Source organism: Pleurodeles waltl, chromosome 7 (assembly GCF_031143425.1).
Source record: "Pleurodeles waltl isolate 20211129_DDA chromosome 7, aPleWal1.hap1.20221129, whole genome shotgun sequence".
NCBI classification, from domain to species: Eukaryota; Metazoa; Chordata; class Amphibia; order Caudata; family Salamandridae; genus Pleurodeles; species Pleurodeles waltl.
The window spans coordinates 1,469,995,860-1,470,011,705 of record NC_090446.1 but is presented as its reverse complement, the minus strand read 5'-3'; the positions used below and the strand labels follow the sequence as shown (position 1 = coordinate 1,470,011,705).

Here is a 15,846-nt window from a genome sequence, read left to right as displayed (position 1 = left end):
AGCAATTACTCCTTATCATAAGTTTGCCAGCAATTCATCTGTCTTTCCATTTCCTCGCTGTCTCTGAAAATTGTCTTCACCTTTGTCATAGGGTCACTCAAAAACAAAGGGAGAATGAGCACAGCAAAAGCAGACCGGGCTATTTCAAAAGGTAATTTACACCTGTGAGTAATTGATAAATTAACATTTAGTTTTACACATTTGAGTAACTTTACTACTTTTGGCTTTTCACCATTATTCAAGTGGAAAGTTACTCAAAAGTATAGGCGTAAATGTCACAACCCCTGGCACAAGAGGTGAAGTCAAATTTACGAGTTCCAAGTTACTACTGCCAAAAAGGAGCAGCAGTAAGTCCGGTACTGCACATGGCCAACTATAGATACTTCAACACCCTCCCATAGAAAATAATAATGGAGGCAGAGACTTAAGATAGAACTCAATAGGAAATAAAATTAAATTAAATTAATTTATCTCTACTTTTTGAATGTATATTTATATAGGTATACATAGGACCTAGTTTTCATAGGAAAAGCGTTTTTTGTTTTGCCTATAACTTTGGCGCCGCTTGATGAATCTTCACAAAAATTACAAAACTAATACAACAGTCAGTTCAACTGCTCTCTTGAAAGTTTCGGGGTGATCCGTCAAGTGAGGGTCTAAAAAAAGTAGAGGTCCCGAAATGTGTTTCCCCATTCATTTTTCCATGCGGTCTTTAGACATGCCTATAGCCCTGTTGGAAATGGCCTTTCTGCAGGGTCACCCCTAAACTTTTTGCCTTCCTCCTCTTTTTCTGACCTCATTTTTGCTGGCTTTAGGACTCTGTGCACTTTACCACTGCTAATCAGTGCTAAAGTGCATATGCTCTCTCCTTAAAACATGGTGACATTGGCTCATACCCGAATGGCTTATTTCATTTACCTGTATGTCCCTAGTCAAGTGCACTACATGTGCCCAGGGCCTGTAAATTAAATGCTACTAGTGGGCTGCAGCACTGGTTGTGCCACCCACATAAGAAGCCCTCTAACCATGTCTCAGGCCTGCCTCTGCAGTGCCTGTGTGTGCAGTTTCACTGCCACTTCGACTTGGCATTTAAAACTACTTGCCAAGACTTAAACTCCCCTTTATCTACATATTAGTCAACCCTAAGGAAGGCTCTAGGTAGCCCATAGGGCAGGGTGCTATGTAGGTAAAAGGCAGGACATGAATATGTGTGTTATATATGTCCAGGTAGTGTAAAACTCCTAAATTTGTTTTATACTACTGTGCAGCCTGCTTCTTTCATAGGATAGCATTAGGTCTACCCTCACGGAGTTTGAGTTTTAGATCCTGATCTGAAAGGAGTAGCCAGATCATATTTATTATGGCCAGAACGGTGATACAAAAACCTGCTTAATGGTGAAGTTGGATTTTATATTACTATTTTAGAAATGCTACTTTTAGAAAGAGAGCATTTCTCTACACTTAAATCCTTCTGTTCCTTCCCATCCACGTCTGGCTAGGTTTAGTTGACAGCTCCCTTGTGCAATCACTCAGACAACCCCAAACACAGGATGCTCAGTCACGCTTGCACACATCTGCATATTGAATGGGTCTTCATGGGCTGGGAGGGTGGAGGGCTTGACAGTTACATGTCAAAGGACAGTAGCCTGTCCTTACACAAAGGACTGCCACACCCCCTACTGGGACCCTGGCAGACAGGATAAAACTGAAAGGGGACCTTGTGCACTTCTAAGCCACTCTTTGAAGTCTACCCTACTTCAAAGGCACATTTGGGTATTTAAGCAGGGTCTCTGACCCTACCAACTTAGACACTTCTTGACAAGACACTCTTGTCACAGACACTTCCTGGAGAAGAGAACCTGAACCAGAACCTGCAATCTGCCAAGAAGAACTGCCTGGCTGCCCAAAGGACTCACCTGACTGCTTTCTGTGAAGGACTGCTGCCTTGCTGTTGCCCTGCTGCCTTGCTGCTCTCTGGCTGTGCTGGGAAGTGCTCTCCGAGGGCTTGGATATAGCTTGCCTCCTGTTCCCTGAAGTCTCAGAACCAAAAAACACTTCATCTCTGGAAGAAGAACTCCTGTTGCGGCAAAAATTGATGCACAGCCTGCCAGAAACGACGCACAGCCTCCATTGCAGTGAAAACTTCACTGCACGCTGAACTGGAACGACGCAACCCGACTTCACAGCGAGAAGATCGACACATCAGCAGCATAGCGACCGGAAATTCGGCGCACGGCCCACTCGATTGACGCACAGCCGAGCCAGAAAGACGCAGCCCGACTTCCATAGAGGAATCGACGCAGCGCCTGTCATGCAGTAGAAATTTACACACAACGCCCACCGAATCGACGCAGACCCTGTGATTTCGTCCTGTCAGTGCCGGATTTCAACGCATCATCCCCGGGGTGTCCAAAAACCCAGCTACCCGAAGAGGATCCAAGACCGCGCGCCGGGAATCGACGCAAAGCTTTCCATGCGTGAAAAATAAACAACGCTTCGTTGTGTGCGGCCCAAGAAATTGACACACACCTCCCTGTTTTCCAAGCATCTCCTCCTCTGCGGTTCCTTGCAGAGATTTTGCAAGCAAACCAGGTACTTTGTGCTTGTAAGAGACATTTTGCTTTTAATAGACTAAAGACACTTTATTTCATTTTTACAGTGATATCTCAATATATACTTATCCAGATAAATATTATATATTTTTCTAACCAATGTGTGATGTATTTTTGTGGTGTTCTACTGTGTTATTGCATGATTTATTGCACAAATACTTTACACATTGCCTTCTAAGTTAAGCCTGACTGCTCAGTGCCAAGCTCTAGAGGGTGGGCCCAGGAGAATTTGGATTGTGTGTGACTTACCCTGACTAGAGTGAGGGTCCTTGCTTGGACAGGGGGTAACCTGACTGCCAACCAAGACCCCATTTCTAACAATCCCAAACCACTGAACAGAGCTACATGCCATGGAAGCAGGGGTACCATTTTTTAGGCACTTACAAGGGTGGCTGAAGTGCCAAACATAGCACAGTTTTGGTGAAAGAGATTTGCCCCTGGGAACCTGTATAGTTTGAAACCGCATCATTTTCCAAGTGAAATGTGGGGGCTACCATGCCCAAAGAGGCCCTTTCTCACAACATGGATGTGGGTGTGTTGAGTCTTCTGTGCGGAGCACCGTGGCTCCACGCGCCAGAAGCAGTACTGTGATTGGCTTGCCGCAACTTGTGCAGAAGGTTCAGGCTGCCATTTTATGAACCAGTGCATGGTCCTGGGGGATGAAAAAATAGTCTGAAAACAATAAAAGGGTTCAGGGTAGAGATACTCTGACCCCATGGGACCATGAGACCCACTCCGACACTCATGCATCCACTCACAGACCCACTCACACACTCATCAACCCACTCACAGGCCCACTGACACTCATACACTCACTCTAAGACCCACTCAGACACTCACACCCACTCACAAACCCACTCAGACATGCATGCACCTAGTCACAGACCCAGTGACACTCAGAGATCTGCACAGACACTGACTCACAAACCCACTCAGACACTCATGCACCCACTCACAGACCCACTCAAAGACCCACTCATACACTTGTGCATCCACTCACAGACCCACTGACACTCATACACCCAGTCAAAGACCCACTCAGACACACACACTCACTCACAGACCCACTCAAAGACTCATACACCCTCTCAAAGACCCACTCACACATGCATGCACCCATTCAGAGTCAGTCAGACACTCATGCACTCACTCACAGACCCACTGACACTCATACACTCACCCACGCACCTACTCACAGACCCACCTAGACACTCATGCACCTACTCATAGACCCACTGATACTCATACAGCCACTCAAAGACCCACTAGGATGCTCACCCACCCACTCAAAGACCTACTCAGACACTCACACACCCCCTGACAGACTCACTGGCACTCATACACTCACTCAAAGACCCACTCAGATACTCACATACCCACTGGAAGACCCACTCATACATTCGTGCACCCACTCAGAGACCTACTCAGACACTCATGCACCCACTCAGAGACCCACTCAGACACTCACACGCCCACTCACAGCCCTACTCAGACACTCATCCACCCACTTACAGATCCACTGACACTCATACACCTACTCAAAGATCCACTGAGAGACTCATGCAACTACTTATACACCCATTCAGACACTCATGCATTCAGTCATAGACCACATTAGACTTCCTCCAAGGTGTTGAGAAATGGAATTGGACATGGAGTGAGTGAAAGAAAGACATATGAAGAATAAGTTGGATGTGGTGCATTGAATGTGTTCCTTTGGTTTGCAAATCTGTGACGGAGTCACGACCCCAACTTTTTTGTTAAAACTAAAATTCAGATTTTGTTTGAAATTTAAATAGTGTTTGGGAAATATGGTGGCTCTAAGAAGAGCCTTTGTGTTTATTGTGAGTATATGATTAGTACACATAGGAGCAGGTGCAGAGCTTCAAGTTGCTCAAAAACACCATGGTGTCTTCATCTATAAAGAGAACACCATCTCTTCTATATATATACATGCATGTCAAAGTGCAGGCTATTATTGGATATTGAGCTCATGTTTTGGTCTCTGAGGAATGCCTAAACACTTGTATTAACATGTTTCCTGGCTTTGTGTATCTGTGAACAGAATTTTGTTGGCCATCTCCATTTCTGCCTCTGGCATATTTAGGGAACATAAAGGCAGTGTAAGGGAAAAGTTTCATTAATTGAACAAAGGTATCCTTCATTAGGATTTTCAGGCCTATTCCAGTCAATGTGCCTAGGTCATTACCACCACAGTGCACAATCGTGAGGTGAGGTGGTTGGCAATCTCTAATGCTTTCAACAAATAGAAACAGTTGCTGCAGCTTTAACCCCCTCTGGCCAACCCAAGTAATATTCACATTAGTTAAACCCTGGTCCCTGTCAATGCTGCTCTTTCTAGCATACTCAATAGTCCAAAACACATAGCTATAACCTACAATCCACAGGCTAACTATTTTGAAGGGAAGTAGCAGTAGCACATAGGAGAAGGCTGCAGCTGAGTGAGGGAGGTCTCACAATGTGAAGAGGGTAAATGGAGGGAGCACCTGGTTTAAAAAAAGCAAACATTTCATTGGCTGTTGTAAATACATTGGTAGATAAAAATAGGTTGTGATTAAAAATATTAAGTCAGTCGATCTGTGATTGGTTCTGTTTTTTTCACAATTAAGTAAAGCCATTTCGGATATGCTTACATTCTCTAATAGTCAGCCATACCTACTACAGAACAAATTAAAGCTAGTCCGCTGCTAAGAAAATATACTGTGAACTTTTGAACTAGTGGTACAGTAGAGTATTCCAAATAGGTTGCTATGACAACCGAGCTGAAAGAGTGTGAGAGGAAGGGCAGTTAGCCAACTATACTTTTAATCTGCAAATAAGAATAGTTTTAGTACAGTGGTGTTTGTAAAATTATATTTTTCCAAATCACTATTATTATTGTATTGTAAAAGTACCTGAAAAAAATATAAACCCAATCGTAAATAAATGTTTTAATCCCTGTCTGGAGTTGCAACTCTGTCGCAAAGTTACATGGGGGCTGCTCTGAGCGCCACATTGAAATTGCGACTCCAGCCTCACACAGAACTGAACTGAGTTTTTTTCCAAAACTACAAGGAAGGGTTAAGAGTCAGTAACCATCCAGATGTGGGATAAGAACAATAAAATATGAAACAAAGGCCCATATTTATACTTTTTGACGCTAAACTGCGCTAACGCAGTTTAGCGTCAAAAACTTTTGCGCCGTCTAACGCCATTCTGAAGCGCCATGCGGGCGCCGTATTTATGGAATGGCGTTAGACGGCGCAATCAGACCGGCGCTGCCTGGTTTGCGTGGGAAAAAACCACGTAGACCAGACAGCGCCGGCGTAGGGGGAAAATGGCGTATGGGCGTCTTAAAATGGGGCAAGTCAGGTTACGTCGAAAAAATCGTCGTAACCCGACTTGCGCCATTTTTTTTCGACGCCCATCCCCCATCAACATGACTCCTATCATTGTAAAGATAGGAGTCATGCCCCCTTGCCCAATGGCCATGCCCAGGGGACTTCTGTCCCCTGGGCATGGTCATTGGGCATAGTGGCATGTAGGGGGGCACAAATCAGGCCCCCCTATGCCACAAAAAAAAAAAAAAAAAATACTTACCTGAACTTACCTTAATGTCCATGGGATGGGTCCCTCCGTCCTTGGGTGTCCTCCTGGGGTGGCCAAGGGTGGCAGGGGGGGTCCCTGGGGGCAGGGGAGGGCACTCTGGGCTCATTTTGAGCCCACTTGTCCCTTAACGCCATGCCTGACCCAGGCGTTAAAAAGCGGCGCAAATGCGCCGTTTTTAGCCACGCCCACTCCCGGGCGTCTCTTTTGCCCGGGAGTATAAATACCACGTAAAGGCCTGGGAGTCATTTTTTAAGACGGGAACGCCTCCCTTGCATATCATTAACGCAAGGAAGGGGTTCACGCTAAAAAATGACGCACATTCCGGGAACTTTGGCGCTAGACGCCTCTAACGCATAGTATAAATATGGCGTTAGTTGGCGTTAGTTTAGCGTCGAATTTGCGTCGAAAAAAACGACGCAAATTCGGCGCAAACGGAGTATAAATACGGGCCAAAGTTTCTGGTTTGCTAACTAAGACAGTATCACTGAGACCAAAGTTGAATAGGTTGCCATTAATGGTTCTTTGGTAGTGTTCCTTTATATATATATATATATATGAAAACCACAAAAAAACACTTCTCAGGCTCATATTTATACTTTTTGACACAAACCTGTGATAGCGCAGGTTTGCGTCAAAAAGTATACCGCTGGCTAGCGCCATTCCTGGACGCCGGCGGAGCGTCATATTTATGCTATGATGTTAGCCGGCGGTAAGGCCCATTTAGCGTAAAAATATTTGACGTTAACCCAGTGGGGGAGGCATAGGGAAAACTGGAGGTTGTGTGTCAAAGAATGGCGCTAGTCAGGTTAGAATCAAGAAAATTACTCTAACCTGATTTGCGTCATTAGTCAGTGCACAACCCCCATGGACATGGCTTCTATCTAAGTAAAGGGAGGAGTCATGCCCCCCAGCCCAATGGCCATGCCCAGGGGGCTTATGTCCCCTGGGTATGGCCACTGGGCCCAGTGCCATGTAGGGGGGCCCAAGTTAGCTCCCCCTATGGCACTTTAAAAAAAATGTTTATATACTCACCTCTACTTACCTGTGATGGGGTCCCACTATCCTGAGGGGTCTTCCTGGTGTGGGTTGGGGTGGGTAGGGGTGTCCCTAGGGGCCAGGGAAGGGCACCTGTGGGCTCTTTCCATGGTCTCTGAGCATGGAAATAGGCCCACAGGTCCCCTAATGCCTGCCCATACCCAGGCGTTAAATAATGGTGCTAAGCAAGCTTAGTACCATTATTTAAGGCTCCCGTGCATGATTTTAGCACAGGAGGATAAATTTGGCTCAAGGGCCACAGTGTTGTTTTCTGCACGGGAATGCCTACCTTGAGTCTTATTGACGCAAGGCAGGTTTCCGCGTCCAGAAAATGACTAACTCCATAACTTTGGCGCTAGACGTGTCTAACTCCAAAGTATAAATATGGAGTTCAGTTTGCGCTGAATTAGTGTAACAAAAATGACACTAATTTGGCGCAAACTGAGCATAAATCTGCCCCTTAATTTCAGTAAGGATCTGGACTCTGTGGTACTGCCGAAATACTGTTTAATTAACAATCACTGTGGGAGCCTGTAATCCTGTGATTGTTAATTAAATAGTATTTCAGCAGTACCACGGAGCCCGGATCCTTCTTTACATTAAGGAGTTTGTTTTTTGGTTACCGGCACCCGATCCGGACCGCCCCATTATTGTCACCGTACTCCGGTGATTTTTGTTGGATATATATATATATATATATATATATATATATATAAAGTCTGATGGTCTCTGAAAAAAAGCAAATGTTACAGGGATATTATAGTTAGGAAATATATTTTTTTAAACCATAGAAATTCACTAAAAAACCAAAGGTTATAGGGACGTATAGTTATAGTTAGTTTCAGATTTTACACGCACAAAACCGTATAAATTCAGCTGAAATACTTACAAATATTTAAAGTAACTATAACTTCGACCATAAGGAAACTATAACTCGTGCCCTTACAATGCACAGTTTTCTCAGTAATAATTTTACTGCAACTTTTACAGTGATATTATCAATGATGTCAAAGAAGATGTCATGAGTGATGTAATAACTGGGATAATTATCAGTGCATGGTGAGAGTGCGAGTTATAGTTACCTTATGGCATGGATTTTGCAAAACATAATGACATCCTAAATGTGGCCCAAAGTCAGTGCTCAAAAGGGAGTATGGCTTTGGGGGTTTAACAACAATACACTCAGTACTGTTTTGGGTCCTTTTTGGCTGTAGTGACTTTATAAGTGCTGTTTGTGAATAGCAATGGGCTTACTCTTTTGTGGATTGGTCTCTGACCTTCCCTAAACACCCCCTTAACCCATCCTTACTCCTCCTTAAACCGCATCTATTTTGTAGTAAGTATGCCCCATTTTCTCAACGACTCCTCAGGTTCTTCCCATATTTACCACTAAATATTAATCTTATATGAATGAGGATCTCCCCATAGCAAGGATAGGAGAGGTGGTGGTGGGGATCTACACTAATAGGTTTGGGAATAGCACAAATCTCATCATGACATTCTTCTGTAATGTGCAGATAGAGGATTGGGGATGCACAGAAGAAAGACAAAGAACTGAAAATTAAAATTAATGGTTCTGGAGGCTCGACCTTTTTTGGGGGAAAAACACATTATTCTAGAGAGAGTCCTCTCCAACATGAGAAGAGGTCAATACATGAATGGGGAGGGATAAAGTAATAACACCACATAGTTGAAAGGAATTATTTCAAAACATAACTTGCACTGCTGTCAGGATATACTAATATTGTGTATAGTTTGATAAGGCACAGACAATCTCACTCATTTTGGCATTTCATACTCAGCCACCACAATATGCCAGTTATTCATCAGTTTGATGTCTACCTGCATTACATTCCTTTTCTGTCTTTGCAGCTGCCCGTTCAAACTCAACTTTTCCTGTTCTTGGAGGTGTTGCAGCTGCCATTTTCCTCATTCTGCTGCTACTCGTGATTTTCATTATAATAAGGTACAGTACTCCAAGAACTCCTAGAACTGTGAAGCTGGTTTCTTATAAACATCATCATCTCAATGTCTGTGTCTTCCTTCATCAGGGTTAAAAAGAAGAAGGCGCCAATGCTGGTGAAAGAAAACCCCCCACCTGCCGCTACTGAGTATGAAAGAGTGAGTAGAGTCCTTGTATTGTTATACCATGTGGCAGGTCAAATGAAACTATAGGCCCCTAATTCATATAGTACTTGCCAAACAGGCCCACACACACACCTATTTTTAGAGCTATGTAGCTTTTTAACACAACATTTAACATGTGTGGGACTTCCTGTGTGACTCGTTACCCACTTCCACGAGTGTGCCCCCCATTTTTATTGCTCTTGCTTTAGCTTTCTGCTGGCCAGACTTGTTGTTGCTATACATATAGTGGGTTTCGGGACACTCCCCTGCCCATGAATGGATGGTTTTGTTGTCCATCTCAGTTGGTCCTTCATCCCACTTCTTGGGTCGGATTAACAAAGGAAAACTTAGACCAAAAGTCTACGTTTAGGCCAAAAGTCTAAACTTCGACCTAAAGTCTAAGTTTACACGTAGTAAAGTTAGAATTTTGGTCTAAGTTTAGACTTTTGGGCCAAGTTCAGTTCAAAAGTCTAACTTTACTATAAGAAAAGTCAGACTTTTGTTCTAGGTTTACCTTTGTGAATCTGGCCCACAGTGTTTGTTTGACCCAGGAGCTTTTCAGTCTCATGAGTTTCTGATTGGGTCACTTGTCTCCTGCACTTTATGGCATTACTTGCATTAGGGGAGCTAACTCCTTCGTTTTCTTTGTGCTCTCTTTCTGTCTGTGATTTCTTGCTCTCTCCCTCATGTTCTACTTCCCCCTTCTTATTGCCCCTGCTAGCCTTTACTTTTCTAGTTGATTTCCTCTCTACAGTCAGCAGGGCCATTTCCAAAAATGGGCTTGGAATCAAGATATTTGTGGCTTTGTATAGGTTATCTCAAAGGTTTCACAATGAATCGCATAGCATTGCCTTATGATATGTTGCACCGGGGAGGCGTTAAATGGGTGGTGTATGGCCATTCCTGTACATCCACCAATGTACTGTGACATGAACGTCAAACTGGTGCACCTACCTGAGGTTGGCATAACATGTATGCTGAATTCAAAGGATAGTTTTAGTGCAGAAAGCTGCCCCTTCCCGCACATAAATTATCTTGACCTTGACATAGGCACCCTTGTGCCATGTGGCAAAGGTGCCTGCGTTGGCCCTACGCAACCCTAAGTGTGCCAGCTCAAGGAGAGAGCTAAACTGGGACATATCTTTTCTCTGGAAATATCATGCAGATCTCTGTGTTACGTAAATCGTAGTAAATCTAGGAATTAGCAGTGGGCGGGGCCACAGGGGTGACGTGCACTGAGGACGAGTGCACAGCACTCCTTCTCAGAGCGTATGTGTGTTTGGACGACCGTCTCAGGGAACCGTGTTGCTGAGCTGGAGAGAGCCCTAGTCTGCCTGGGAGCCTCCACCCTGGGTGCTCCTATCCAATCATGATGCTGCTCTGAGCAGCGTCAGGATTGGTGCAGGGCAGGCTGGACCCTGTGCCTGCAGCACCAGCAAGGAAGCAGCGGAACATGGCGTCAGAGAAGGTAAGTGTTTTTTTTTCTAATTTAATATTTATTTCCTTCCGATCGCCCCCCCCTACCACTCCCCCCCCCACCCCCCCTCCCCTCCCCTTCCTCCTGGGCCGCCCCTTCCGAGCCCACAAGCCGCTACTCGGAATTAGCACTTAAGGTTGACAGCAGAGTTAGTAAAAATCAAATTTGATAAACTACATGATGTTACTGAGCTCTTTCTGCTTCATTTCTGAATTTCAACCAATGTGGTTATCAATTCCAACACACATTGTGGTAGACATGTGTAACAGATACACATTATGAGCAGTAGAAGGAAGTTTCATATAGTCTTGTAACTTTACCTAGTGCTGGCGCACTCACAGAAGTCTTCTTTCCACCACGGGTGCAGAAAGCACAAGCGTGCTGGTGAGACACCGTCAACACCAACATCTCACCCCGAGGTCAACTGAACTTTTGGACTTGGTGAATGAGGTAGTACTCTGAAATATTCCATCACAAATCAATGACAATTTATCATAAAGTATATACACCATGTATAATTCAACACTAAATCAATACTCCAAACTGAATAAAGTTTCAAAGCTTTATTACAATCCCAAAAGCAATGTCACATGAATGGTGTGCAAAACCAAGTTATAAACATATATGAAAACGATAGGCTGACTAAAGTATTTGAAAAGATTCAATCTATTAAACATCAATACTGTTAGACACTCCAAAAGAATTGTGTAGATTATCAACAACACAACCTGAACAGTATTATTAGATTTTGAAACAGATGATGGTGACATTACTAAATCATCCAATTACAGTTTTAACAATCAATTTCAAAGCTGGGCCATTTCTAATACTAACCAGAATTGAGACAGGTATGTGTGGAACTGGCTAACAAATGCGGGCAAATGCAAAAGTAAAAGAAGACAAAAATAATCTGGAAAACATCTAACTGTGGCCACTAACTCTAAAATATGCTAGTGTAAGTGATTAAGCTAAAAAAGGAAACAAGAAACCATGGTTAGTTATACCTCTCCTCATGGGACAGCATACATTGTTGATTCATCGAGTGCAAGCAGCACTGCCCTGGTGGATTACAACCCCAGAGACTGCCAGGCTGTCGACTAGCGGCAAAATGACGGTGCCAGCAGTCGGACTGTGGCAACTCCACCACGTCATATTATGGAGGCCAAACCGCTGCTTTGGCATCGATCTGACTGCCATCACAAGTCCGTTGGTCCCAGGACCGCCAGAGTCGTAATGAGGCCCAAAGGCTGTGGACCTCTCTTTCACATAGCCAAACAGATTCCCTACATTTTCCAAGAAGGTCATTAGTTTCTTCTTGATGAGATGAGTTTTACTTCGTTGGTGATGTGAAGGAGAGTTGGAGTAAGAGGTACACTTAAAATCCTTGATGGACAATGTGGAAAAACACTTGAAAATGGTATTACATATATAAGGTATTGCATGACAGTAAGACCTCATGGTCCTAGTGTGAGAAATATTTTTCATTGGATGCAGATGCTGCACTGTTGTTAAATAGAAAATGTTGATCCTTTCATACGCTGAACTCTCTTCTTGGCAATCTGAACTGGCAAATCTGCAGCCGCAGGATGGCACATGCTTGCTAAGTCATGGCACCCTATTGATAGTGGGGGTCTAGGTGTGCCGAACTTCGAGCTATACTATTTAGCTTTCCAGCTGTAGTGGTTTTGATGCTGGCTGACTGGGCTATAGCTACGTTGCTGGCCCCCTTCAGGGGGATGCACTGCTATAGTTTATCTCTCCTGTGCGCAACTCTAGGCTGTCTCAGGCTCATCTCTTACTAGCTGCTTATGCTTTTTTTCTAAAATGCCTGTGGCACACATCTCAAATGCCTCTGTATATTTCAGCTATTTCTTGCATCAATTTATCCAACTGAATCACACAAGTATAGGCAATCTTTTCCATCTGGGAGGCCTCCCTCAGGACTGCTGAAGCACACTAAGACCAAACTCAAGGCCAGTTTCATTGACTTTGCCTTGCTGCTCAATAAACACATAGGGGGTCATTCTGACTTCGGCGGGCGGCAGAGGCCGCCTGCCAAAGTTCCCCCGACAGAATACCGCAGCGCGGTCAAAAGACCGCCGCAGTAATTCTGAGTTTCCCGCTGGGCCGGCGGGCGACCGCCAGAAGAAAGCGGGAAACCCCCTTCCACGAGGATGCCGGCTCCGAATGGAGCCAGCGGAGTGGAAAGGGTGTGACGGGTGCAGTTGCACCCGTCGCGATTTTCAGTGTCTGCTATGCAGACACTGAAAATCTTTGTGGGGCCCTGTTAGGGGGCCCCTGCAGTGCCCATGCCATTGGCATGGGCGCTGCAGGGGCCCCCAGGGGCCCCACAACACCCGTTCCCACCAGCAAGGTTCTGGCGGTCAAAACCGCCAGAACCAGGCTGGCGGGAAGGGGGTCGGAATCCCCTTGGCGGCGCTGCCTGCAGCGCCGCCATGGAGGATTCCTCAGGCCAGGGGAAAACCGGCGGGAAACCGCCGGTTTCCCTTTTCTTACCGCAGCTTTACCGCCGCGGTCAGAATTGGCCTGGATGCACTGCCAGCCTGTTAGCGGTGCATCCGCGGTCCCCGGCCCTGGCGGTCTATGACCGCCAGGGTCGGAATGACCCCCATAGTGACCCATCACTGGAGAAAGAGCATGCCCACCCAGGTCTCAGGGTGGTGCCAGTAAGTAGTGTCATGGGCTGAAGTGGAGAAGTGGTTTAGACAGGAAGAGGCTGGAGGAAGCTTCTCTTTTTGCAGGGCTGATATGAATTGCTGATTCCCTTCACAAACAATGCTAGGGATGACACCCTCCCAGGTCCCCATCCCTGCTCCCTCTCCAAGAGCACTGCGATGTATAGCAGAAGTTATATCATATCTCTGCCATTATCATAGGGTACTGCCCTTAACAGTCCTGTTTAGCTGCTCAATTACACTCCCGTGGGCATGTGGGGTAAGACTGATGGCTGAGTTGTCCCTCCCCACCTCTGCAACCCACCTTTGCCTTTTATTTCATGATGCTGCACCTATAGTGAACACTAGATGACCATTCTACCCTACACCCCTGCCCTGGCCATTATTGTCTGTCACTTGTTTGTCTGCCTAGTGTAATCTTTCTCTTCTATTCTTAAATAGATGTCTGCACCTCCATGTTCTCCCTGGCCCCCTAGTTTCATTTTTAGGCCCTCATTATGACCCTGTCGGTCGGCGGTAATATGGTGGAAAGTACTGCCAACAGACTGGCGGTACTTTCCACCATATTATGACAAACTGCCAATGTACCACACCGACCGCCACGGTGGTAACAGCTGCCGTGCTGGAGAAATCAATCTCCAGCCCGGAGGCCGTCACTGTACAGTAGGCACTATTAGTGACAGGGAATCCCTTCCCTGTCACTGATAGAGGTCTTCCCCAACCCCCTCTCCAAATACCCCACTAACCCCCCTTCCTCTCCAAACCCCCCCTACATTTACACCCCCTTCACACTCACATACACAGACCCATTCCCACATGCATCCACACATGCATACATCCATTCACACACACACATCCGCACACACTTTCATACATACATGCAGACATGTATTCACAGAACACAACATACATGCACTCACACATCCATACATGCACGCACATTCAACACGGAACACACACACAACACCTCCACCCCCTCCCCTGTCAAGCACCCACTTACCTGTGTTCAGGGGGTCCTCCAGCGGGAGACAGGATGGGGGGCTGCTGCCAGCAGCAGCGTCTTCCAGCAGAATACTGCTAGGCCGTATTATAGGTCATAATTCAGCTGTCAGCGGTCTACTGGCGTCACAGCCGGATTTCTACTATTCTTCTGGTGGAAATCTGGCTGTGGTCATAATACGGCAGGTGGCTGGTAGCTGCGGCGATGGTCTTTTGGCGGCCGTCACCATGGCGATAGGCGTTTTTTACGGCCAATGTCATAATGAGGGCCTTAGTCTTTTTAGGACTTTACTTGATTTATCCTCTTCGCCACCACCCTCCCTTCAGAGTAATCTTTTGATGTCTTTATTTCATTTATCCACATTACCACCACCATGCCCACAGCTGATCTACCACACAGTTGTAATGAAGAACAAAGACCCAGTTACCCCTTTTATTTAGGTTTATTGGCAACAGCCTGGAAATAAGTGATCATCCCTCACCAGCCAGTCTCCAACTGGAACAAGTGGAATCTCATTCTCTCCAGGAAACAAAAGAACCTGGAATGTCAAAGAATAGGTTCCATATCACATAACCTTAAAGGATCCTCTATCCCACATGATGTTTCACATTACTACACATCCCCCCCCTTTCTACCCAAAGACAAAAATTACATTAAAAAAATAATAATAGCCAAAGGAAAAAATACAAAACAAAACTAAATAATTCATAACACATTACTGCTTCTGCACCTAATCTTTCAAATATACAGATGGTCTGTGAGACTATTGAGACATTGGGACACATGGTCCACCTCCTCTCACCTGAGTAGCATCAATGCCTACTCCACTACCACTCATGTTACCTGCACCATGGTCTTTGTGTTCTCCCAGCTCCACTATCAAAGTTTCCAATTAACTCTGCATCCCTCATTAACATATAGCTGTTTTGCACTCTCACCACTAAAATTTCCTCCTTCCTTAAGCGTTCCTCCCCTTTGGTACAAAGCCACCTTACGACGATCAATTTATTGCCATTATATGGTTAAACGTAACCCTGACTCACTTCCTTCACATTAAATGGGCCCAAAAATATTGACAAGCCCCCACTCACTCTACCATGTCAACTTTCACTTAATCACCCGCTTGGATGATCCCACCTGAAATATTGTTTACACCGTCACTCTTCACTTGTTCATCACAAATTCATTAACCAAACAGGGGTCAACGTAGTACAAGCTTTCCTTCCTCTCACTCTTTCAAATGGGCAAACCTTAGTCGCACCATTCTCCGTGGTATTTTGGGCCCACATG

General features: G+C 45.3%; 1 protein-coding gene across 1 annotated transcript in view; it reads left to right on the top strand.

The window, feature by feature from the left end:
* The window catches only part of LOC138247080 (sialic acid-binding Ig-like lectin 13), a 329,775-nt gene that overhangs the window by 265,650 nt on the left and 48,279 nt on the right, over nt 1-15,846 (top strand). The window contains exons 8-9 of the mRNA XM_069201827.1: nt 9,129-9,222; nt 9,308-9,377. Of these exons, the coding sequence (XP_069057928.1) occupies nt 9,129-9,222; nt 9,308-9,377 (164 nt within the window). The remainder of the gene's footprint in view (nt 1-9,128; nt 9,223-9,307; nt 9,378-15,846) is intronic.